The 26,483-nt window shown below is 51.9% G+C and overlaps 1 protein-coding gene across 5 annotated transcripts in view; it reads right to left on the bottom strand.

Moving 5' to 3' along the window:
• Positions 1-26,483, bottom strand: part of ADCYAP1R1 (ADCYAP receptor type I) — a 58,977-nt gene that overhangs the window by 21,803 nt on the left and 10,691 nt on the right. For 4 of the 5 annotated variants that reach the window (XM_025379141.1, XM_025379140.1, XM_025379138.1 and 1 more), the window contains exons 2-12: positions 26,129-26,250; positions 24,501-24,606; positions 11,138-11,245; positions 8,606-8,626; positions 7,483-7,524; positions 4,998-5,107; positions 4,416-4,510; positions 3,810-3,942; positions 2,715-2,868; positions 2,249-2,309; positions 1,550-1,619 (exon numbers count right to left, since the gene is read on the bottom strand). In XM_025379141.1, coding sequence (XP_025234926.1) covers positions 1,550-1,619; positions 2,249-2,309; positions 2,715-2,868; positions 3,810-3,942; positions 4,416-4,510; positions 4,998-5,107; positions 7,483-7,524; positions 8,606-8,626; positions 11,138-11,245; positions 24,501-24,606; positions 26,129-26,179 — 951 coding nt within the window. In that variant the 5' untranslated portion in view covers positions 26,180-26,250. The remainder of the gene's footprint in view (positions 1-1,549; positions 1,620-2,248; positions 2,310-2,714; positions 2,869-3,809; positions 3,943-4,415; positions 4,511-4,997; positions 5,108-7,482; positions 7,525-8,605; positions 8,627-11,137; positions 11,246-24,500; positions 24,607-26,128; positions 26,251-26,483) is intronic. The other variant, XM_025379142.1, reaches the window with a different exon arrangement.

Below are 26,483 nucleotides of genomic sequence, written 5' to 3' on the forward strand. Positions count from 1 at the left end.
ATAAAAACCAGTAAGAGAGTTCAGAAGCATAACTAAGAAAAGACACAATACATAAAAAACAATAGCTTTCCTGTACACTAGCAATAGTCGATTAGAAAATACAATGAAAGAATGATTCCCAGACCCACTTAAAGCCCAAACTGGAAAACACCTTAGAGGTAAACATAGCAAGAACAGGGAAGAAAACTAAAAAGCTTAACCAAAATGACTCTGTAAGAAAGACTGAATACTTGGAGAATCATGCCACATTCTTGGAGAGGATGACTCAGTCTTTTAAGAAAATAAATTCTCTTCCAAATTAGTCTGTAAATGCAATGCAATTCCTACACAAATCTTAATTACACTCGTTTGGTGCAACTCGACAAGGATATTCAAAAGTACACCAGAAAGAGTAAACGTGCAAGGAAAATTTGAAGAAAACAAAAGAATAATGAAGGGATAATCTGCATACCAGAACATGCTACAAGGTTACAGTAACTAGCATAATGGTGCATCTGCCATGGGAATGGACAAATAGATTAGTAACCTAGAATAGAAAGTCTGGAACCAAAGACCAGTATATTGAGTGTTTATAATAAAATGACATTTCAACATAATGGAAAAAGGATTCAATAAAAAGGATTGAGAGGGTAGGATGTCCATCCACTGAAAAAATAAAATTAGATAAAATTGAATATCATTTCAGACCAGACAAAACAATAAAATTTCAGCTGGATTGAAGATGCACATGTAATAGCCCACAAAAAGTGTAGACTTTGTTTTACATCCACAAAAGTGTTACGAAACAAGAATAACACTTTTATATCTTGGGTTGGGAAAGGCCTCCATCAACCAGAAATAAGGCTTGGAATTAACTAAGAGAAATCTTGACCATTTGACAGTATAAATGCTACGCACAAATCGCAATATACTTACAACATATACAACATAGGAAGTGTTAACTATCCTTTAAACTGTAACTAAAAAAATCTGATAGAAAACCGAACAAGAGAAATAAACAGGAATATCCACAATAACAACAAATTGCCAATTAATGTTTGGAAACAAATGCTCAGACACCCTAGCGAGATGGAGAAATGTACATTAAAATTAGAAGCCAGCAATCCTCCATAAACCTGTGCAAAAAATTAAATGATTGATATTATAAGTGTAGACAATGAAATGGGGAAGTGAGCCACTCTTCCTCAGGAGGCATAAATTGTTAAAGGGTTTTTGCAAAGCAATTTGGGATCTGAAATTTTAAACGTGTACCCCTTTCAACCCAGTAATTCCACTTCTAAGGATTTATTCTAAAGAAATATTTCCACATGCTCAAAATTATGCACAAAACTATTTCTATATTTTGTAATAAGGAAAAAATGGGATAATCTAAATCTCCAGTGCTAGGGGAATAGCTAAAGAGTTTGTGCATCCCTGTTACAGATTATCATGCAGCCATGACGGAGGAGGAAGTCAGGGTTGTGTGGGGACTCTTTCATTTCTCTTCCTTACATGCCTTTCTGCCCAGGACCCTGTCTCTTTCTTTCCTCTTCATCCCAAGGACACTCACCATGATAGAGCCAACCACAGGGCCTTTGATCACCCACCACAGAGCTGTGCTGTCATTCATATCCCAGCAACTGAAAGATGGACAGAGAGAAGCGAGATCGCGTCCGTGAGTCGGCAGCATAGAAGCCTGCAGGACACTGCCCCATCTAGCTGGGCGCCCAACACTTTCACCACTGCAGCTCTCTGAGGAGAAGAGAGCTCTGGCTAGAAGAAGAGCTCTCCAGCGGGCTGCAGACTCCAGCCTGGTCCTGGCTCTGAAAATCCCCTCCTTCTGAGCCTCTATCTTTCCCTCCGCTCACCTATCAAGGCAGGGCATGAAGCCCAAAAGTCAGGATCACCAGTGAACTCCTAGGAAAGGACCATTTTTCCCCATAAGACCCACAGCTCTTAGGATGTGACCTCCCCCTCAACATGCTTCCTCCCCTCCCTAAAAGGAAAACAGACACTCAGCTGAGTGCAGAAGTAGACGAGGGCTCAGAGACCTAGCACATTCTCTTGCTGGGTTGCTGGCTGAGACGCAGCTGGGTGGGTCACCTGCATGGGGCCAGGGCTCAGGTGGTGCCCAGTGCTGGGCTTTAGTCTGGGCCTGGCATTGAATGGTGTGTTGGGGGCAGTTCATGTGAAGTCAGGGCAGCTACTGAGAACCCATCTGTAAGAATCTACTCTGTGCTGTGGCCCTGACTCCTGAGCGTGTACTAACCCTGTGTCATCAAAGTAGAGTCTCAGCGTAGCCCACACCGTCACGCACACGGTTGGAGTCCCTGGGAGAACAAGAAAAAGAGGTCCATGAGAACAGGAAAACCAATATGGCCAATGTCCACTGCAGACCTGGGGCTCCCAGAGGCTATCGTTCCCCCATGAGACTTGGAATTCCTGGGAATTCTAACTGTTCCTCACACCCAGGCCTCCTAAGGGTCTGTATCTCCCTCAGACCAAGGGCTGTCTTATCTCTCAGAGGACTCCTGGGCATAACTCCACCCTGAGACAATGGGCTGTCCACAGGCAAGAAGAATGAGAAAGAGTCCAAGAAAGAGCCTAGGCCATTAGACTCGGGCAGGGCAGTGCCTCCTCCTCACCTGACACTTCCTGAAGGCGGAACCAAAGACACACCTGGACACACCTGACCACAGGACCTGAGCCTGTCCAAGCCACAGCCAGGAACCTACCCCAGCCAATAATGGTGTACCAGTAGAAGTATCTCCTTTCAGGGAAGAAGGTCTCCACCAGCAGAGTGAAGAGGTACAGGCCCTCGATGAACAGCCAGAAGTAGTTGGACACAACACAGTAGTGGAAGAAAACCATGATGGCCTTACATTCCACCTGCAAGGAGAAGCACCAGGGTGAGGGGCGTGAGCCCAACAGGAACAGGAGCAGGGGAGAATCCTAGGGCCCTTTGGCTCTGGCATGCTCAGGCTCAAACATCCCAAGGATCTAAGAGAGTCAATATTCCTGGATCAAAGAGTTGAAAATTGCAGCATCCCATGATTCTGAGTCAAAGCTGTTCATGGAGGCAAAACTGCATACACAGGACAAAAACAGGTGGCAGACACAGAGCTTCCTCATGACTAGCTCATCCTCCTTCACTTTCCTGCTCCTACCCTATCTCCCACAGAGGAGGGGAGGAAGGAGAGAATCAGCCAGAGGACTCTGCAGGAGGCTCCTTGGTATAATGAGGATTTGGACACCTTTCTGGTGGGGGGATACATATTCCTGGCTTCCAGAACTCTCTACTCATAGAGGCTCCCCAAGCATGTCCTCTGGTCAAGGCCCTGGACTTTACACTCTTCTTCCTAACTTACCTCCTCAAAGACCAGCTTCTCCGCATGCTACCTCCTCCAGAGGTATGAGACCTGGGGAGGTGTCTCTAAAGACCTCTGGCCAATCAGCACCTGGGCTCCATCCCAGGCTAGTTAAATGACCAGGGGCTGGGTAAGTCCTCTCTCAGCATCAGTTTCCTCGTCAGTCAAGTGGGATTTGGTGTTCCCAGCTGACCTTCCTCCACTGCCTTGCCAAATGAAACACCCAGGGTAAGAGACAGGAAACATTTTGGCTGGAAGTGATGTCGTACATTGGCTCATCGCCTACTAGTAACTTAATTCATAAGTTTTCACATAAACCAGGGGTGGTGGGGCAATGCCTTCACCTGCAGGAACACACTTGACCTGCAGGATGTCAGGCAGGTAATGTGCGTCCTAGGGAACCAAGGGGATGGTGCAGGGCCTTCCAGGCAGAGCCCTAATGGGCCTGCTCAGCTCACTCACTGTGGAGATGAAGCAGTGGTTGCTGTCTTGCTCCGCATACAGAATCCAGTCTTTGATGAAGACGGAGATCGCCCTCAGCATGAACGACACAAACAGGTTCATGTGGATGAAGTTGCGTGTGCAGTGTAGCTTCCTACATGAGTGGGCCAGGGGAGAAAGAAGCCTTGGACCCCACAGCATTTCACACCCACTCTCTATGTGGGCATCTGTGGTGGGCCAACTCTGTGGCTTTATCTCAGCAGGTCTCCCACCCAGGCCACCCTTCTGCCAACCTCTAAATCCTCACTGACTTTCAGGCCCCTAGAACCCAGATCCACCACCCCACATGGCCAGACTTCTCCCTCCTGTGGCCTCTGACTATCTAGACCAGGAAGACAAAAGCAAGGAATGCAGATTTCCTGCCCAGGCTCTGCCTGGCTGCATAGCCCTGTACAAGTCAGTTGCCCTCTCTGGGGTGAAGTTTCCCATCTGTTATCCTTGGGGTCGGGGAAATGTCTTCCAAGGGGTCTTCTAGGGCTGACATCAAGGGGGAGTGGAGAGATGGGCCAAGGCCTCTGAGGCCCTGGCCAGTTCTGGTGCTTGCTTGAATGTTGCTGAGGGTCTCACCGGAAGCGACACAGGATGACCATGGCAGTGGTGAGGGTGACGAGGGAAGTGCTGTAGCCAACCGTGTAGAGGGCCTTCACTGACACGTAGTAATCCTGAAGGAGATCACAGGACAGGCAGGACTTCACGTGAGACCTGCCCACAGCCAGCCTGCCTCGGGCCTGCACGCAGTCTCCCAGGCCAGGGCCTGCCCACCTCCAGGCCTAGCTCCTCCTTCCTCTGTTCTGCTGATGTCATCTCCACCACCTCCTATCCCTGGCCAAGCCTCTTACTCCCCTTTGCACAGTGTCAGCATTCTGCAGATGCTCAGCACATGCTGTTGAAGGCAAGAGCACTGTCCAATCAGAACAGACCGCAGCCTTGGCCTGCACAAAGGTCCAGGAAGCCCCCTGCTGGGCCTGGCATTAACCCAGTGGCATTAATTCCAGTATCCTGGAAGAGCAGCCAGGTGTAGGTGGGGAGGAGTAGGCAGCATCCCAGCTGCTTCTCAGCCCCGGCAGGTGCTCATGAATGCTGCCTACTGACCTAAGTTTCCTCAGCCCCACCCTCATCACCTCTGAGGAGCAGGGTGCAGACACTCACCTGGTCCCCAGTCTCAGATTCATATTCATCAAACCCACAGGCATCAAAGTAATGAGGGAAGGGCTCCGACCAGCCATCCTCCGTGCAGTTCCGGCTCACCATTCCCATGTCTGCAGCAAAAAGAAAACTCAGCGAGGCCCAGAAATGATTAAGAGGGCCCTGAAATTCTAATGCAAAAATGACGTGTTCAGTAGGAATTCCTGGAAACCCCTAAGACCAACTGGGAAGCACGGGGAAAGGTTTCAGAAATCAGTGATTGCTGATCAGAGAGATGGAGAGACAAGGAGCAAGCTCATCTCAACCAAAGATGGGGAGACTGCACCAGCTGACTTCAGCATCCCTGAGTCCCTCCCCTCTGGAACATTTCCAAATGCTCATCAGAGATGGGCCTGAGTCCTCCCCTGGGCCCTGGATCAGCACTTCTCAAACGTCAGTGTGCAAAACCACCTAGGAGACTGATTACAAATACAGATTCCAGGCCTGCCCTTAGGGATTCTCCGTCAGGAGATCTGGGCACTTTCAGGAATCCCCTCTGGTGACTGCAGGGTGTGGGTGGGGTCCTTGGCACACCTTGGGAACACGGTTTGATGTGATGCTTCCCCTTGGTGCTCTGAGCCTCACAGCAGCTGCAACATCTCGCATCAAGGGGACACAGGGCTTGCTTCATTAACAAGGTCCAGATTTCCACTAACACACGGCCGGATCTTATGAAGATATATATCTGGGTTTCTTTTAAAGTGTTGTCTTTCAGAGTTTGGGAGGACTGTTTCCTGTCACTAATGTACTTTAATTTTATTTTGGTTGACTTTAAGGCCATTCAGTGGGACACTCAAGAGGGTGGGATCAGTCATGGCCATTAAATGAATCATGTGCTGGCTGCACAGTAGAGTCCAGGCTGGGTTTTGCCCTGCCTGGGGCTGTGCCAGTCTTTCAAGATTGCTTTTTCATTCTCCCCTCACCCGATGGTTTATAATGGCGGGCCACTCATGTCCAGGGCAGGGGGCTGAGCAAGCAGCTCCCTTTTTCTCCAGCCCAGCACCTGAGTGTGACCCAGCCTGACACTAGAAGTATCTGGTCTATCGGGACACGTGTGGTTGGTTCTTCCCCTTACAGCATTCAAAGACCAGGACATTGTATAAAACAAGAGACACCTGCAGAAAAGGGGCTCCAGTACCCATATTGTTGAACAGAAACCTCCCCTCTGCAGCCAACGCCACCTCCAGGGAGCTCAGGAAGGAGGCAAGGAGGGCAGCAGGTCAGCCCCTGTGGGAGGCAGAGGCCAAGAGAGGAGATCCTTCCAGTTTTCCAATCTGTGTCCCTCGCTTCCTGCATTAGAAGATCTAAGGCCAGTTCTCTTTAGCCAAGAAAGTCAGAAATGAACTTCCTGGGATGTGGGTAATTCTGCCAGAAAGGAGAGTTCTGCCCACAACAGGGAGACTGGGCCCAGCCCTTCTCCAGCTCTGAGTTCTACGGCACAGGCTAAGGGGGAAGTTTGGCAAGCCCAGGGAGAGCAAAGGAGCTCACTTCTGTCCCACAGCTGATGCCAAACTGTCCCTTCTTCCAGCAAATCTGTCTCAGGCAACCTCCTTTTAAGTCCCTCTGAACACTTCTTTCAGAAAGTCTGAATGTCCCAGGGAAATCACCACTGTGGCCAAGTTCCTTCCCCTCCTGGGGCCTCATTTCCTCTCTGCTTTGCTCACATCAGGATGGTGGGAAGAGGAAAGGGAAGCTGCTTTGAAAAACAATTAAAAAAAAAAAAGTGTTCTAGAAGGAAAAGCGGTTTCCTTTCTTTTATTTTCCTTCTTTCTTTTTTTCCTTTTTATAACACAGTGTGGGCTCAGAGAAACATAAACCCTTTTGTTCAGAACTGTTCTGTGAATTTGCCACTGTATTGTTCTGATAGAAATCTCCGGAAGATGGAGTGCTCTTGAGATTGTCAAAACCCCACAGTGATTGTGCCTACTTCACTAGGCTGATTTGCCCCAGTAACTGCACAGGAACACAAAACTTTCAGGCAGCTTTCCCAAAGGGGTGCCCGTCCCGGGATCAGCCCATCAGCATCACCTGGAAGACTGGCGAGACAAGCACATTCTCAGGCCCCACCCCAGGCGGAATGAATTACAGACTGCCAGGAACCTGTGTTTAACAAGCGCACGAGGTAGCTGTGATGCACGGTTAAAGTTTGAGAGCCACTGTTCTACATGTTGGAGTTCAGAAACAGTCAATCCCAGAGTTCTTTATTTGAAGTCCACAAAGAGACTCTAAGACATCCGTGTCTCCCCTGAAATTCTACACATGATGTTCTGCCTGTGTGCTTTTCCACGAAGATAATCTGTACCTTTATCAGAGAAAAAAGTCACCTGCCAAAGATCACACAGCCACAGAGGAGCAGAGCCCAGCCTGGGATGGGGTTCTCAAAGCTCACACATCAGCAGATGCCCTTCCCGCCAGCCAGTCCACGGTCAAACCCAGCCTAACCCCTTACCTGAGAGATCTAAGGAGTTACTGTCACCAAAATCAGACTCTCCTGAAAAATACAGACATAGGCATGTATCCAAATGCCTGGCTTACAGTTAGCTACTGTTTACTCTCCGCCCCGGAAGGCTCAGGCTACCCCTGGTCTACAGGAAGTAGGGGATGGGGTCCTCGCCAAGAGGCAACATCACACACAGCAGCCGCGCACCTTCCTCACACACTGCACCTTCTAACACCACTCTCCCTGTCTTTGCATTTCTGTGATGTTCAGGATGGTCCAGGACTCAGTTCTCCACCACCACAGGTAATGGCAATGGGTACTGCCAGGAGGATGGAAGGGCCTCCAGAATGGAGAGGAATGGGAGAAAATGAAAAGGGATGGTTGGGCCTTTTCAAACAATGGGCAAAAAACAGCAAAATGGGTCCAGGGCTTGGGGTTTCCTTTTTGGTGCTCAATCCTCCACCTCAGCCTCCAAAACTGCTCTTCATCAAAGGGAATCTGGAAGACTTCATTTTCAGACAGTTTTTCCTCTCTTCCTACTCTTTATTCCCATTTCCACCCTTTTCTTATGCCAAAACCCCTGCTTGAAATGAGACCCCATTTCCACCCCACCCCCCCTTCTCAAAACTCCTTTCCCAAGGTCCAGCTGACATGCCACCTCTTCCTGGAAGCCTCCCCTGACTTCTTCACTATTCTGCCTGCATGCTGCATCATTCACTCTTCTGTTCTGTTGCTCACTGTGCATTCCGGCTTCTTAGCTGTCAGGCATGTCAGTATCTGCATGGACTGATGCACATGTTCAGGTCTGTGCATATGCACATATATGCACCTGCACTCATGTGTAAGCTTGTTTCTTAGCTCCTCCATTGGTGAGTATCATCCTCCCAAACAAGCCTGTGATGGACCTGAGGTCGTGCCTGTGTTGTGCATCTTCCTGTGCCCCCCCCCACTTCCAGAATGGCCAAGGTTGGGGAGAGGGAAGGGAGGAAAGAGGAAAGAACCTGATCCCCAGTGAGCCTCTTATTCCACCCCCACCCCAATCCCAGCAGCCAGAGCCTGAGATCTCCTGAGGCTGGGTTCCTGCTGGATGGACAGAAAGACAGCGGTCTGTCCTCACCAAGGTTCCTCTTACCAATGGTTTCGGTCTCCCAGACTGAAACAGAGAGAAAGAGAGAGAGAAAAGTCAGAGGTGAGCAACGGGGTAAGAAAAGTCAGGGGCTGCTCTCCTTGGGTCTTGCTGATCACTTCCTCCTCCTTCCCAACCCCAAACATTAAAGAGGGCTCTGGGGGACCCAGAAGGCATGAGGACTATAAGCTGGGGACATTGGAGACTTCCAGAACAGAAACGAGTTGAAGCATTTGAGAAGAGGGAGATTAGTGCTCCCACATGTCCAGTCTCTCCAATATCCTACACAGCCACAGTCATCACAACAGGCTACCTGGGAACCGAGAAGAAACAGAGGAATCCCATTCTCTCCCTGCAAAGTATTCAAGGCAAGTCTCACCAATCAAGCTTTGTGAAGAGAGGTGCTAAAAGGCCCTGCCTTAATGAACCATTAAGAATCAGGTGTAAATAACACCTTCATTGTGCCACCGCCAGAGGAAGGAGGGAGTGTGGAGGAAAGTGTATCTTAAGAAAACCTTATTTTACTATTGATTCATTTTTGCCTTTTGTTGTTAAAAAGAAGGAGTCTGGCATGGAATCTGACCCAGAGTAGATGTTCAATAAACAAACTTTAAAGAAATGACAGAATGAAAGAAATACATGAATGGAGGAAGTGATTAAGTTGGCCTCTACAGGAATGAATTGGAAATCAGGCTGAATCACTCACTGGCTGCCACCACGCCTGACAGCCCTCCAGTCCCACTGTATCTCCCACTGCAGCGCTTCCGCTGCCTGTATCCTCTTTCAAAATTCACTCTGGCCTGCTCAGGTCACACCCAATCCCCAAGCCCTCAGATGGGAGAGTTCAATGCCACCCTCCTCCTGGGCCGGCCGGTGGTCTGGAGGTGGAGGTATTGCTGCCGCAGGGTGCAGCGCATCTAAACAAACCCTGGGGTGGGAGCCAGAGACAGGGGCCTGGGACCCCCAACATATGCCACTATTTTCTCTGCCACCTCCCGCAAGCCCCTCCCCCTCCAGGGCAGAGTCGATTATTGGAATTTGAGGTTTGATACCAAATTGGCAAATTTGCCTTTTGCCTCTCAGAGAGGACAGGGGACTGCAGCAGGTAGGACTCAGTGCTGGAGTGGAGCCTGGAAACTTGCCTCTTCTAGAAGGACATCAGCCTAAGCCTTAGACTGGAAAAGAAGAACGCTAAGGCCAGGTCGCATGGCCACACACAACTCGGACCCCTCTGATACCCTAGGGAGCCCCCGCCCATGGCTTCACAGCCAGGAGGTGCCTCAGTAAGTCATCTGGCGGAGCCAGCCCCGCCACCTCTCTCTGCCCAGCCCCAACTCAGTGCCTTCAGTTGGCCACCCTGCCTCCTGTGACACTCACAGGGATGGGGTAGAAGGCCCGTGGGGGAGTTCACAAGTCCCAGCCGAAAGGCAGGAACCATTCTGGAAGAGCCCAAGGGACCCACATCCAAAGAAGCCATCTGCAGCTACCCCTTCCCCTCAGACACCCCCTGCAATGGAGATGGGGCTACCGGGGCTTCTGCCTGTAGGTAGAGCATCGCCTTCTCTCCCCTGCCCTCGCCCTACATCCCACCTGTGCACAGAGCTCGGCCACTCTGCCTACCTTGTGGGCTCCTCTATCATTTTGGTGGTCCCTGGATATCTCCACAGCACTTCAGTGCCCCCCAGAGACCTCAAACACAGATACGCCCTGAACCCAGGTCTGCAGGACACTGCACCCACCCAGCCTTCCCTCTCAGGGAGGCACCATCGCACACCCGTGCCTCCAAGCCCACGTTCACGAGTCACCGACAGCACTGTGACACTGTTCCCTGTGTGTGGCACCCTTTCCCCAGGCAGCCCAAGACCCACCTCCTCCCAACTTGAGCCCATGTAACTGCCTGAGGGCAGCTAGGGCCCAGAAAATGCTCTGCTGAGCAAACGTGAGTGTGCGCCGGCCCCACCGGGCCTTATGCCAGCGTCTAAGTGGCTCTGAATGTGGATGTGGGTGTCTTGTGTCCATCTGCCTTCCCCACGCGTCTCATTCTGCCTGAGGGGGGTGTCTACATGCACGTCTCTCTCCATGCCTCCCACTGGGCGCTGAGGATCTGTGGCTGTGGGAGGATGGTGACAATAATCTCAGCTAACATTTACTACTGCACATTCAAAACGCGCCAAGTCCTGTGCTAAGTGGCGTCCACAGCATCGCTTCACGTTACCCTCACAGACGCACCTGGGAGGGAGCCACCGGGCCACATACCCAACTGACAGACAGGGGCCCGGGCTGGAGGGTGAGTGACAGCCGGCATGGATCCCATACGTGAGGACACAGCCTTGCTGTCATCCACAACCATGGTCCCCAAGTGTACCTGTGTCCCCGTGTGTGCACGTGTCTCTGGTTTCATCCCCCACACCACATGTGAGCTCGGGAGCAGGGACTGTTTGCCTATAGGGTGGCCTCCCTGTCCTTGGTGCTTGCCTGGGGCAGAGTTTGGGGAGCAGGCTAAGCCAGCGTGGCCTAAAGAGACTGGGATAAACCCACCTCGGTCTGGGTTGATGATTCGGAAGAGCTCAGGGCAGCTGACCAGGACCATCTCACCCACGTGGGCGGGCTTCCAACACGTGATGTTGTCCCACATCCCAGGACAGCCTGTGGGTAAGACAGTCATGGTGAGAGGGGCTAGCCACACACACCCATACACACACATCACACACACCAACATACACAGCACACACACCACAGACACCACACACAGCAACCTACATGCTACACACACAACACACACACACCAACAAACACACATCACACACACACCACACCACAGACACCGTGCACATCACACACACACACACTACACATACATCACAGACACCACACAGCAACACACATCACACATATACAACACATACCACACACATGCCACATAGACCACACACATCACACACACCACATACACCAACCACTTGAACATGCACCACACACATCACACACACCACACACATATATCATACACACCACACACACATACACCACATTCACACCCACACACATTACACACATCACACACACATACAACACACACATCACACATGCACCACACACACATTACACACACCACACAGAGATCACATACACACCACATATACCACATACACTACACACACACATCCTATACACACCACACACATGCACCACACACATCACACATATACACCACACACACATCACACACAACACACATCACATACACACCACACATGCCATACACATACACATCACACACACACCACACATCACACACACCATACACATGTATGCGCATACCACACACACCACACATGAATGTGCACACATGCACCACACCCACACACACCACACATGAATATGCACACATGCACCACACCCACACACACCACACATGAATGTGCACACATGCACCACACTCACACACACCACACATGAATGTGCACACATGCACCACACCCACACACACCACACACACACCACACACACATCACACATGTACACACACACACCCACACTTATATATACATACACTGAGGTGTGCTCCACAGCTTATAAGCCAGGCCCTTGCAGGGGGCCGGAAGTGGTTTAGCGGAGGGAAGGCAAGGCCTACAGTCTGAGGGAAGGCTCAGCCCTGTACCGGGAACATCCCTCAAACAGGAATGGAGACACAAGGCACTTCAGGAGCGCCCGGGTAGGGAAGGAGGGAGCCCGCACTTGTTTTCATACTGCCCCACACCCCCGAAGCCCCACAGTCTCACAGCTGCACAACCTCACAGGATTGTGGGGAGGGGAGACACAGCAGGCCAGGGCTGGAGCCCTAGGAATAAGATGCTGAGATGCGGGGGTCTCTGCAGCAGCCTCTCCCACACGCCCCACCCTAGCCCCTCCTCAGCCACCACTGAGGGGTCCCACTTCAGACCCACCCCCTCAGCAGGGCCCCCCACCCACCCTAGGGGGAAGGGCAGGAACAGGCTGGTCTAAGGCTGCTGCTCCACTCCCCCCACCTACCCCCAAGGCAGGCCCAGCAGGGGACACAAATTCATCAGCTGGAGAAGAGGGGAAAGCCAGCCAGGCAGAGGCCTGCACGCGCCAAGCCAGAACTGTGAAAGGACTCGGAACCAGAAGAGGTGGAGGCAGGCACTACTGCAGAGGCCCCCACAGCATCTCCAGGCTGATGGAGAGGAAGGGACAGGCCAACTGAGAGGTGTTTAGGAATCCCCAAGATTTGGTGCCTCATTGGACATGAACTGCGAGGAAGAGGAAACTGTCAAGCTTGATGATCAGATTTTCAGGTCTAGGGGTCCCAGCGGCTCCTCCGACCCCTTTCCCCCCGTGCCCGCCTCTCCTTCCAGCTCTGCCAGCCTCTGTAGAGTTCCCTGCACTGCCTGACGCCACCTTTTCCTGCTCCATCCCTGCTTCTCTGGCTCTGTCCTCCCACAATGCTGAAACACCTCTCACCAAGGTCACCAGAGACCTCTTCGCTGCCAAATCCAAGGAACAATTTCAGCCTTTACTGGGTCCCCCCCACAGCCCTGACTGAATGCAGGTGCTGGTAGCTGCCCTGCCTTTGGTTGCCCACCCTGCCCACCTTGGATGAGCTCACCCTGCTCATGGATGTTATAGAATTGTATGTGGACAACTCCCAGTCCTCTGTGCTGTCCACTCTGTGAGGGTAGAGCCCACAGCTGGTTGCCTGCTGGACATCCCCATCTTGGAGAACCAAAGATGATTCAAACGCTGCAGTCCAAGACTCAGTGCAGCATCTCCTACTCAAAGCTGATTGCCTGTTCCAGCCCCAGCTGGAAACTTGGGAGTCACCCCACTTCATCTCCTTCCCTTTAGTGCTCCTGCTCAAGCCCTTGCTGGTTTTACCTTGAAACCTTGTGCAATCCATGCCCCACTCTCTATTCCTTCACCCTACTCAGTGAAGGAGCTCAGGACCCCTCACTGAGACCACGGGTACACAAACCCCATACAGCTATGACCACAAGCTTTTCAAAATGAATATCTGGCCATGTCACAAGCCCCCCACCAACAATCCCACGCTTTCTGGGCTCTTAGCACCCTCAGTCCTTAACATGGTACTTACGACCCTACCACTCACTTTTCCTTCCAGCCTGTGGGTAGTGGTTGAGGCCATGGGATGAGACAGCTCACTTTGGGAAGGGACGTAAAGTGAGAAGAGCATGGAGGAGGGAACCCTGGAGATCCCATATTTATGGAGTGGGCAGAGGAAGCACAGGTAGCGATGCAAGCAAGAGAGAGGGGCAGAGGTATGGAGGGGAGGCAGGAGCGTGGAGCGCCAGGCAGCAGAGGGAAGCTGCAGGAAAGCAGCCTGCAGCTGTTAGGGATTATAAAGGAAGGCTATGGAGAAGGCTTCTATGCCACGTCAGGGACAGCGAGTGACCGACAGCACCCGCCTCATAGGGCTGCTGTGAGGATTAATGAGTTCATATGTGCAAAGCTGTCAGAACAGAGCCAGACTCATTCAATGCCTCCTCACTGCTGTCAGAATCATTAATTTCATTATCCCAGTTAGGTGTCCCTGGGAACTACTCCCCTGAGAGGCCTTCATAGGCAGGGAGGTGAAGCAGGGACCTGCAAGGTGAGATGGCCAGCGCAGGGCCGATGACAGGCCCAGAGGACCCCTGGGAAGGTGCTGGAAAGAGGAGGGGCTTGGAGCAGGCGCCATGAGCTCACAGTCTCTGTTAGGGTCCGTGACGCTTGAGTGCTGTTTGGACCAGAAGGTATCCACAGCTTCTAGATGGAGAATATCCTGTCTCTCGGAATTCACACCCGGCTATTTTGGAGTTCGCACCCAGTCACATTGGCCCATAGCATCCTGCTCATGGAAAGACAGAGTTTGGGAGCCAGAGGTACCATAGAAAGCTCTGAGAAGACTAACCCAAGAAGGCAAAGACATTAAAGGCCAGATGAGGGGAGCCAGGTATCAGGTCTCATAGCAATAGGCCAGTCATCGATAATTCCTGTGTAACCGTTAGCAGTGGACATCTAGCCAGCATGTGCTTGGCTGTGACATCATGTCCTTGAAAGAGACCCAACAGCACATCTTTGGCTGCAGCAGCCCATGTTGACCGTGGAACGGCCGTGGAGCGTGGCTGCGTCTGGCCCATGCCCCGGGAGCCCCAGCCAACAGATGTTCCTTTAATGGGGAACATTAGGCCCAGGCACAGCCAGCTGCTGCTACCATCTGACACTGCCGAGGTCACAGGGCCACTTCAGAGAGAATGAGCAGGGTCATGAGGGTTGAGGTCAAGGAAGGCTGCAGAGGTTGGGCGGGTGGCACGAGGGGAGAAGGGGGTTCTCATGTTGGCAGCAGAACAGGGGATGCATTCTCTTAACTACTATTTACTGAGTACCTGCCTTGTGCCAGGGACCATCTATGCACCAGGGCCAGATAGTGGAGAAAAAGACAAAGCTGTGAAATTGACGTTTGAGGGCAGAGTGAGGGGAAAGGGCAGGTCTCTACTCAGCGTTAGCACCGGAAGCCCTAAAACTTGAGTTCTGATCTCCTTCTGCCACAGGCTCACTTGTGACTCAGGCCAGTCACCGCCCCCTCCACCATGATTCACGTTTCCTATGTGCACATGGACAACTGAGTGTCTCTGTGAACTCCCAGCTTTGAATGACCAGAGCTCAAATCTGGAACAGAGATTCACCCGGGACCTACTGGTGCCCAGAGGATAGCTGGGGCAGCTAAAGGTGCCTAAAGGGCATCTGCTGAAGTGCCCCACACCAGCCCGGGGCCTGGGAGCTCTCAAGATATATCTGCCACAGTTCTCAAAGCCCTCCTGGCACCCCGTATGTCCCCAGCCTGGGCGCCCTCTAGAGTCCTGGAGACAATTTGTATAGTACCAGGGCAGCTGGGAAACCTAGAATGAGACCTCAGGACCCCAGGACCCGAAGACAATGTCCCTGACCCTATCGAGAGCTCGAAAGCCTCCACTCAGCCCTCTAGCCTGCATTGCTGGGGTCTCAGGAGACTCACAGCTGCCTCCCTGGGGCTCCCTAGAATGCCCTGGTGCCCATTTCTCTTGCAGTTACCACCTCCCAGCCCAGCACAGATGGGAAGACCCAGCAGGCTCCCACCTCCTCTCCTCTTTTGAATGGAAGTTGCTCTGGCCTCAGCGGATTGGAGCTGAATCCTCCCAGGCCCCTTTCCCTGGAACTTGGGAGGATGGGAGTTGGGCTCCTGAGACAGCCTTGGGTTTTTCTAACTAAAAACAGCAACTGATTTTCCTTCCACTCACACACAGTACGTCCAGCTTCTACAGACCCATATGTTCCACACTCCAGTCTCAACAAAGCTAAATTTTGTTGAGACTGGAAGATTTCAAGATGCCTTTTCTCCTTCTTCTCCCCCTCCTCCCCCTCCTCCTTTTATCCTTTTTTTTTCTTCCCACTTTCTTCTCCCTCTCTCTCTTAATTACTCATTTATTCAAGACATACTGAGTCAGACGATGCAGAACAATACAAGAGTGAATAGAAAGGGCCCAGTGTCTGCCTTCACAGAGCTCTTAGTCCAGTTGTATTAATAATTTTAGATTTTTATCTAAATTTTTAGAGATGCCACTGGATGGTGTATTCATTCCCCACTGCTGCTGTAAGTTTGTAAGCAAACTTACTGTCTTAAAATGGCACAACTTATCATCTTATATTCCTGGTCAGAAGTCTGAAATGGGTCTCATTGGGCTAAAATTAAGGTGTCAGCAGGGTTACCTTTCATCTGGAGGTTCTAGGGGAGAATCCATTTCCTTGCCTTTTCCAGATTTAAGAGGCCACCCACATTCCTGGGCTCATGGTCCCTTCCTCCCTCTTTGAAACCAGCAGCGTTGCATCCTCAAGTCTCACTCCTTCTCTGATTCTCCTGCCTCCAGCTTTCACTTGTAAGGACCGATGTGATTATTCTGGGTCCACCCAAATAACCCAGGATAAAATTCTCAGTTCAAGATCCTTAATTCCCTCTGTAAAGTTCTTTTTGCTATGTAAAGTAACACAATCACAGGTTTCAGGGATTAGGATGATGTGGGCCTCTCAGGGCGCGGTGGGGAGCATTATTCAACCTACCACAGAGAGGCTTTAAGACAAGGAGTCACACTTGGATTTGATTGTGTGGGGAAGATCATATAGCCCAATAGCAGAGATGCAGATACGGGGAGGCGTGTTAGGACATGGCTGTAGTCTAGGGGTGGGATGAAAGAGCTGGATTTGGAGCGATGGCAGCAGAGTTAGAGAGGAGTCCTGTGTGGGACAGAGTCAAGAGCAGAGCTGACAGGGCTTGGCCACACACTGGACCTAGCTGGCAAGTGTGCAAAAGACTATTAGTGCTCACCCACATCACATGACTGAGGGCACACCAATGGTGAGAGGGTGGAAATGTGGAACCCGCCTCTAAAATATCCCTCACAAGCTTCCACAGCCTGCCTCTCTTCCTTCTCAGAACCACCCTTGAAGACCACATGTTAAGGGTAGCAGTGTTCCAAGACGGAAGAAACCTGGATCCCTGAATGACTGTGTGAAGTCGAGCTCCGCCTCCTACCTCTGCTGACCACACTGGCCTATGATACAGGCAAGCAAGAAATGTTACTGTGCTAAGTCTCTCAGATTTTAAGATTGATTTGTTACTGCTGCAGAGTCGAGGCCATCCTGACTAACACAGTACAAGGGAGAGAGGTACCAAGGATGTCACCCGGGTTTCTGGCTTCTGTGTCTGGATGAACAAGTGGATTGATGGGTGGATGGGTGGGTGGGTGGGAGGATGGATGGATGGATGGATGGATGGATGGATGAATGGATCATTTACCACAGTGGAAAGGGCCAGGTGAGAAGCAGATGTTGGGGGAATTAGGCAAGTTGGAAAGCAAGAGCTTAGTCTGGGGTATGTTCAGTTTGAGATGGTGCTAAGAGCCAAGAGGAGACAGCTGTTGAAGTAGGCAGCTGGAGAAAAGTCTGGAGTCTAGAGAAGTAGCAACTGGAGAAGAGGGCAGGGAGCGGGCAGCACAGGGATGCTATTTAGGCCACGGACATGGATGGTTTGTCTAGTGAGAGAACAGAGATCAGGGAAAAAAAGAGGAGAGAACAGGCCTGACCCCAACAGAAATGCCAGCATTTAGAAGAGGCCTTGGCTAAGAAGACTGAGGAAGAAAACCAGGACAGGCGAGGGACACAGCAGCCAGGAAAACATGTTTCAGGGAGGAGATGGCCGAGTGCAACCAAGGCCAAGTTTCCGTCCTCCCCTTCTTCCTCCAGAGGTTGAAAATCAGAACAGATCCTGTTCTTTGTGAGACCTCTCCACTCCTGACAACACTCCAAGTCTCGTGGCTCAATCTGTGTATAGGCCCCCACTGGGGGACATGCAGTGTATAGGCCCCCACTGGGGGACATGGGGAGAGGAATGCAGGCCCGGGGGTGGGTGGGGGAGTGCTGCATACACTTTCTGGAGCTGCTCCCACCTAAGACATTATAAAGTGCCCAGGAATGGCAGTGAAGTGTAAAGCAGGAGGGAAGGGATCCACTCAGGCAGGGAGACTGAGAGAGAACGCACGAGCTATTAGCTTTTGTCTGGAACAAAATAAGGAGCTAATCCTGGGTTGTCATGGTGATGATTTTGTCCAGTTCTACAGTGTTCAAAACTCCATAGAGCAGGGCACCAAAGAGACGCAGACAAAGCCGTGGTCCTTCCTTTGAGAAGCCACCTGAGGATGCCCGGGTATTGTTAGAACAAGGTCCCCATTTTAGCATGCAATCCAGGGTAAAAACAATTCAATTTACCGAAATTTACTTTACAGCCAATGTTTCTGTTCCATAAAATGAGGACCCCGCTATGAGCTGAGTGCTGGGGGTGGCATAGGACTAAAGATGCTGCCATCCCCTTTGGAAGTCAGTGGTTCTCAAGGTATGGACCGCAGACCGGCAACACTACCTGGGAACTTGCTGGAAATGCAGATGTTCAGGCCCCATCCAGATGTACTGAATCAGAAACTCTTGGGGTGGCCCTAGCAATCTGTTTTAACAGAAGATCTGATATTCAAGTTTGAGAATGACCAGACTTCAGGAAAACACAAGTTTGGATAGAAGCGAAACCCTCTGTCAGGGAATAAGTTCCTCAACATGAGGGTCCCTGCAGCACCACCCTTTCCTCAGGCTTGAGGCCTGTTGAGTCTCAGAGCAGCTGAGAGGCCCAGACAAGAAGCTCCTCCTGCTCTAAGGATGGGGAAGCCTTGGCCCAGCCCTGATGTGCTTCCCTCCTCTTGGCCTCTCCCCTCTAGTGAAGGCAGAGAGGACTGGATCAAGGCACTTGGTGCCCTGGACAGGCCTCTGAGACCAGGTCAGAATAGCAATGAGCAGGCCTTTCCATCATCCCTCCAAGCCTGCTCTCTGCTGCCCCTGCTATGGCCACCACAGGCCTCCTCTTCCTTCTCCACCAGAGTGTGGGGACCCCCATTGAGGACCACACTGACCAGCACTGCTTAGATGCAAGGAAGGTTTCTGGGCTGATGAAAATCTGCAGCCCTGCAAAGAGGAGATGCTGGCTGGTCTCATCCTGGGCAGGCAGACTGCAGAGTGAACAGAGCCTGGGGGCCATGTGGCCTGGGGATGCCAATTCCCAGGTACAGGTGTTCTTTGTCCCTCCCTTCTGGTCACGAGAGCACTGCGGGAGAAAGGGCACTTCCTGTCTGAGATAACAGACCTGGGTCCCATCTCAGAGCCGGCTCTGCCTCCAGTGTGGTTGGCCAATGACCACCACCTCTGGCCTCAGACTCCGTGGGCATCATATGACAGAGCCAACTTGGTACTGGCTCAAATCCCATTAGCATTTAGGGGTTTGGAACCGGGGACAAAACGACTAACTATGTCTCCAAAGCTCCTACTCTCCTCAATAAACACCTTTAAAACATGACAAGGATTTTGCAAACAATGCAAGGCAGGCTGTAAGCTTGCTTTCACTCCCTATGGCCATCTCTCTGGGCTCTATTTTTCACTCCCATTAAGCGGCCTGCTACCATGGGTGCCTCCTCTCAGTGCATCTGTCTCCTGGCTACCATTCTAAAGGCCACTCTGCACAGCACCATCCTAGGTTCTCCTTGGGGTGGAGGTCCCAGGACCAGTGAGGAGCAGGGGCTTGAAGGAAACGAGTGCCTTCCTGGAGCCCCCTGGAGTCCCCCAGCCATGCACACACAGTGCCACGGACATAATTCAACTAAGATCAGGGCTCTTGTTCCAATGGACTCATATTACTAGATTTAAAAGATTGTGGGAGACACACAAAATATATAAAAGTATGTTAAAACTCTATAAAAGACACTGTTGTGAGTTTACACTCACAGGCATTGGAACAAGCTGTCAGGTTTCCTTTTTCAAGTGTGTTTCAAGGACATCAGCTGACCTTTGGCCAGCATTCTGTGCATGGTGTGTGTGCTTGGGGACCACCCGGGCAGGGAAGGTGCAGGAAAGAGATGCAGCAGGAGGGCTGGCATGGATTAATAACACAACACATAGATGTCGATTCTTTGGTACACTCAGGTTTGACTTGGCTAGTAGTGAGCTCCCCAGCCTGGCTTATCTGGGCCCTGAGGGGCTACTCTCTGCCTGAGATCACTTGAGTACCCTGGTGGATGCTGCGCTCTGGTCAGTGGTTCTCAGACCTGGATACACTTTAGAATCACCTGGAGGCTTTTAACACAGATCTGCATGGAGTCCTCCTGACCCAAATGCTGAGGACTTTGGTCCGGAGAGGGGCCTGGACATCAGCATCTTTAAATGCTCCTGGGGGCTCTACAGTGCTGCAGGTGTGATGACAGGAGTGGAGGCCCATCTTTCACACGTGTGTTTAATTTGGAGCCAAGAAGCCCAGCTCCAGCCAGGGCACCCCTAAGAGCAGGCCAGAGGTTCTTAAGGTGCAATGGGGTAAAAGTAAGGCCTTCCCTGGTGAGTGACAGCAAGGTCAACACTCTCCCTGAACTTGAGGTCCCCTTGAGGGGAGTCCTCCAACCTCAGCCTGCAGGGCAAGCTCTTCAGACCACAACCCCAAAGTGAGCGGGATGAATGCTGCTTCTCAGGACAGCTTCCCCAGGGGCCTCTCCTCACCCTGGGCTGCCCCTCTCCTTCCCAAGCAAGTCATTAGAGGCCGAGACCTCATTCTATCCTGGGTCTCAGAAACACAAACACCTGTTGGCCTTTTCATAGCTAAGGAAAGGGCAGACCTCAAGCACATTTCAGGGCCCCTCTCTCCCAAGGCCTCTTTCCAGCCTCACTGCAACTGCCTCTGCTGTATGACCTTTCACCCTGGCAAGGGGAAAGCTGAGGGCCAGGGTGTCTCCTCACTCGTCTTTTGAGCAGCAAATGCAGCCCAGGGGCGAAGGCATGAACTCCAGAACCATCCTCATGCACACCTTGGCTCCACCTTCCCAGCTGAGGGGTTTACTAGGTAAGAGACAAGCAACCTAACCTCTCTGTGTCTAAGCATCTTCATGTGTTAAATGGGGGTAAAACTCTACGCAGCCCATAGGTTGGTGAGGGTTAAATGACTTATTGAGTGTGCACACGCACACGTGTGTGTGTGTGTGTGTGTGCATGTCTGAGAGAGAGAGAGAGAGACAGAGAACCCAGTGCCCGCCTTGAAGTGCTGGCTGTTACAGTGCTCACCCGCCTTACTCACTGCTCCCCTTCCACCCTTCTCCAGCTGAACGCCTCTCTCCACCTTCCCGTATTCTCCGTCTGCCCTCTGAAGCCCAGATCTGGTCCCTAACCTCTCCCCTGCTCTTCCAGAGAGCCTCCCAGGATTGTTCCAAGTGGCACTAGCCTGCTTCCTAGAGATGTCTCTCTACTCCCCAGAAGAACTGGGATCTAGCAGAAGGTGGCAGCCCTGGAGACCCCCAACACTCCAAGATGACAGCTCCTAATAACTAGAGTGTCTTAGTTAAGCGCTTAGCCAATGCCATATGCTGTCCTTAGCACTTCTCACAGGCTTTTATCACTTAATGCAATAATCCCAAGTGGTAGGTATTATTTTTCCTCCATTTTTCAGACATGAAAATTAAGGTATTAAGGGCCCTTCAAAGATCCCAAGGCTGGTGCTGGGGCTGGGGGGGTGCTGGGACCCAGAGTGCGTCACTCTTCAGAGGTGGTGCATCCCAGAAGTTGAGGGTACAGGCTGCCTGAGGGCAAGTTCCACCTCTGCCTCTTAATGGACTATGTCCTTAAGCAAAGTACCTCTTCGTGCCTCAGTTCCCTTATCTATAAAATAGGGGTCATAATAGAACCACCCCCAACCCCCAGCCACTGCGGTGGTAGAATGAAGTGCTGGCACAGAGCCTGGCACACAGGAAGTCTACAGAGGGCCTGGCTATTAACATGATCCACTCCACCCCACTCATTTTAAAAGAGAAGATCCTGAGGCCCAGAGCAGGAAAGGGCCATGGAGTTGGTGGTCCAGCTGGGCCTTTAGTCTTTTCCTCTTCCCCATCTAATGGCTGCCCTTTGCTTCTGCTTAATTAGCTCAGCCCCACCCCATGATTCAAGGAAGGGGACGAGTAGGGAGAGATGAGGGCCCCTCTCCTTTAGGCAGACCGTGAGAGGGTACAGCCTCCTCTCCCATCTGGACAGGGTTAAAGGAGAGCTATTCACTCACCTCTTGGAGAATCCTTCACACCCTGACCTCCTATGACCAGCCCTGATTCACAAGGTCCCTGAAGGCGGACAAGCGGAGCCCCTGGGGCAGTGGCAGAGATACCAGCTCAGTGGGAGCCGGTCACTGCTTTCCCCCACCTTCAACTCCAGTGGAGACGGACATGAAATACACAATATCTGCTCCCTGGGCCCTCAGCCATGCCCCCTCAACAGCCCAACCCATCTGCTCCAATTCTGAGTTCCAAATACAGGAGGTTACTCACTACTGCCAAAAACACCAGGCTCCTGCCTCTTGTGGACTCCTCAGCCTACCGTGTTCACCCATTCGTCTATCCCTCAATTGTCCACCGCCTTCAAATGCCTACCTGTCCCTTGGGCCTAGCTCAAGGGTTCTCAACACCAGCTTCTCATTAGAATCGCCTGGGGAGCTTTTAAAACCTATGGTGACTATGACGGACTCAGGCTTCTGATTTAATTGGTTTGGATTGTGGCTGGAGTACATTTTTCTGAAAGTTCCCCAGTGATTCTGATGTGCAGCCAGGTTTGAGAAGCAAGGATCCAGTTTCAATATATGAATCCTTCCCACAGAGAACTTATCTCTTCCTCTCCTGAGCAGACCTGCAGGTGAGACCTGCTCCCCAGCACTGGCCTGGCCCCTCCAGGGATGCTGTATGTCCAGCCTGGCATCCATCTCCCTTGTCTCTGCCGCGACATCCCTGTGGACAGGCCTGTCTTGCCCTCTCAGCCCAGAGTTCAACAAGCAGGTGTGCAATTAAACTGCACACAGCTTACACTGAGGTCCCTGTCCCACCCCAGCCCCTGCCTCTTATTCTTCCCTCCTGGATGCTTTTATTGCTCAACCCCAAATGTATCCAAGACATGTGATGCAGGAGCAATGGCCCTGGGTTGGGAGCAGGACACCTGGGTTCCAGACCCACCTCAGCCTGATCCTCCATGTGATCCACACCATCCCTGCCCTCAGGGCTCGGCAGTCCCACCCTCCAAACAGAGACTTGGACCAGATATTCTTGGGGTATTCTTTGAGTCTCCTCCAACTGTGTGCCCTTCTGGGCCCCCTGCCTCAGTTTCCCTCACTGGTGGGGCTCCAAATCCCCATTCAGCCTTGGTTAGGGCTGAGCAAGAGCTCAGCTGGAGGCAAAGGCCAGCAGAGCCCAGAGTAGCTCCCTCACCAGTTAATGTTCACTGAGAAGCAACTGGCCGGGGAGCTCCGTCCAGTGGGACCATTCCATTTAACTGGGCTGCGGATTAATCGAGTGCTTAAACAGATGGTGCTCAGAGGAGCCCGGAGGATCCAGAAGGAAAAATGAATCCCTCCGGCCTGAGCAGAGAGTCCTACCCTTAGGCAGCATGGAGCCAGTCCTCCAACGATTGAGGCGAAAGTGAGGCTGGAGAGGCCTCTGTGATGCCCCCTCCCCCAAATCCCCAACTTCCCCCGAGGCCAAGAGCCGAAGGCACCTTTGCTGGGTGAGCCTTAGCTTCCCATCTGCACAATGGGGAGTTAGGAGGAGAGGGGTTCAGTGGGGCCACTGGTTCTCACCAGGGATCGTGTCACTCCCTTGGGACATTTGATATCTTGGGAGGCATTTTGTGGCTGTCATTGGGATCGGGGTATTATGGGCATTTAGAGGGAGAGGCTAAGAACGCTCAATGTCCTGCAACGTGTGCTTCCTCCAGCGCAGGGAAGCAGGACCCTCCTCAAATGCAGTCCCAGGAGGAGCATTGTACCCAAGTCTTCAAGACTGCAGTTCCTGCTGCTGCTTTCTTCCCTGACTTCTGATGCAATGAGCAGAGGAGATCAGAAAGGACCCCACATTTCCTGCCCTGGGTTGACCAAGTGCTCTACAGCTCAGCCACAGGCAACAGCTGTGTCCCTACTGCCACCAGGCCCATTCTGCCTGCTAACAAGCTCTTGACAGCCACTGCCCAGCCCAGGCACCAATGCTATCCTAGCCCCTGTGGGAGAGAAGGCGGCCATGTCCAGTCACCCAGAACAGCTGTGAGGCATCCAGGCCACACTAGCCTTGAAGACAGCAGCCCCAGCATCGTTGCCCAGAGCAGATCCAGGACATCAGTATTCCGAAGGGCTTTCTGAAGGCCCCAGAAACCCATACCCTTGACCACTCTCTGCTAAGTGAGCCTGAGAACAGGGAAACAGTTCTAAAAGCTGGCACTGGGGATGTGACAGGCTCCCTGCTGCCCCGCTCACCTGGAGAGGAATCATTGAAGCCCATCAGCTCATTGGCCCTCTGGATCTTCTCCAGGCACATGGCTTGCTCCTTCTTGAAGATGCAGTCAGAATGCATGGCGGGGGCCTGTAGGAGAACACAGGATGTACAGTGGGAGCAGGTAGGAAGGCCATCTGTAGTAGCTCTCCTACCAAAGCCCCAGGGGCAGTGTCCTGGAGGGAGTGGGGAGTAGAAGCAGAGAGGAGAGTGACAAGAGATGTCAGGGCCAGCAGGGGCCCTGACATTCACCTTGAGAGATACCATGAGGGCTCTTCTCTGTCACCAACTCAATGTGTGGCTTTGGACAGGTCCCACTCCCTCCTGGGCTCTCAGTTTCCACATCTTATAACAATATTAGCAAGTGCATATAGCACTTCACTCTGTGCATGCATTATTCTGAGTGTCATATGTGTGCGTGTGTATGGATATGGAGAGTACTATGCAGTACTATTTTTATCATTTTCCATTTTACAGATGTGGAAACTTAAGTACAAGTTAAGTCACTTGCTCAAAGTCATGTGGCTCAGTAGACTGAAAAGCCAGAATTCAAACCCAGGTCTGACTCCAGCAGCCACGAGGCTACGACTGCAGTTTAAAGGAGAAAACAAGTGGTAGGGGAGAAGTCAGGCTGAGAAAGCTCATTGTCTCTTTCCTCCAGGGACTCAGGAAGAAGGTGCCCCCAGCAGCTGCAGGCTAAGGAGCGGTGGTGCCATTTAGTGGGGACTACTCACCATCCTTATTTACAGAAGGCGAAACTGGGGCTCAGAAAGGTTAAGAAACTCCAGCCCAAAGTTGCACCGCTGGTTAATAGCAGATATGGGCTTCAAGTTCAGGACCAAGTAACTTCACAGTCTATGCACTGCTATTATGACAGCTGCTTCCAAATGCTGTCGCTTTAACACAAGACCCCAGGGCAGGGATGGTTCCCAGGGGTGTATCAGCAAGTATGGAGGCAGTCACAAGGCATTTGAGTTGCCAAGGGCCATGTTTGGGGACACAGTCCAATCCCTAGTATTCACAGATGTGCAGGCAGTTCTCAGGGAAAGGGACAGGCTTGTCTGTGGCCACACAGTGAGTCAGGGCAGAGGCAGGACTGGTACCCAGGGTTCTGAGGACAGCCTCACCCGCTGCTATTCTGAACTCTCAGGTAGAGTGGTGGGACCAATACCTGGGAGTCCTCCTCTGCCCACTCCCCATTCCCACCTTTGCTCAGGGAGAGACCTGAGCAGGGGGCAGCCTCCTGAGTTCTGTCCTGGCAGGGCATTGTGGGCTGGTGACGAGAAAATCGAAAGAGCCTTCTGCAGCCCTGACCAGGGTTCCTGCATTCAGCTGAGCAGGTTGTGTACTGTGCAACTCTAAAGGTTGCCACACATTACCGTCATAAAGATTTGTAAATTTTGTAATCATTTCTAGTCAAATCAGTACAGGGTCTTGAGGAAGGCATGTCTTTTCTGATTCACACAAAGGCACTGGGTGGCCCACTGGTGGTGTTGGCAGAAATACCAGCCAGATGAATAGCTGAGCTGAGGGCACACATAAAACATGAGTTCTCTGGAGTGGGGGTTCAGGTGAGCCTGGGGCTCCCAGAGAGACGTTCCTGGGCCCTTACCATAGGCAGCAGGAGGACAGCAGCCAGGGAAACCTGCACGACACAAGCCATGACGCTTCTTGGCCAGCACCACTGGCCTCCCACTGACAGCAGCTGTGGGTCAGCCCCAACGTGGCTCTGGGCTAGAGAGGAAGGAAAGATGTGAATCCTGTGAGCTCAATGCAGTGGCAGGAGGCAAGACCACCTCCCTTCCTTATTCCCCCAGCTCCCTGCAGCACGGCTTTCAGCCTCCAAGGATAACCCTACCTCCCTGCCGTCTTGCTCGTTCTTCTGCCTTGCAAACATGTGCTAGGCATTCAGTCTGTGCTAGGTGCTGGGATACTATGGGTACACACTGGCTCAGCTCCACCAGTCT

Source organism: Theropithecus gelada, chromosome 3 (assembly GCF_003255815.1).
Source record: "Theropithecus gelada isolate Dixy chromosome 3, Tgel_1.0, whole genome shotgun sequence".
Taxonomy (NCBI): Eukaryota; Metazoa; Chordata; class Mammalia; order Primates; family Cercopithecidae; genus Theropithecus; species Theropithecus gelada.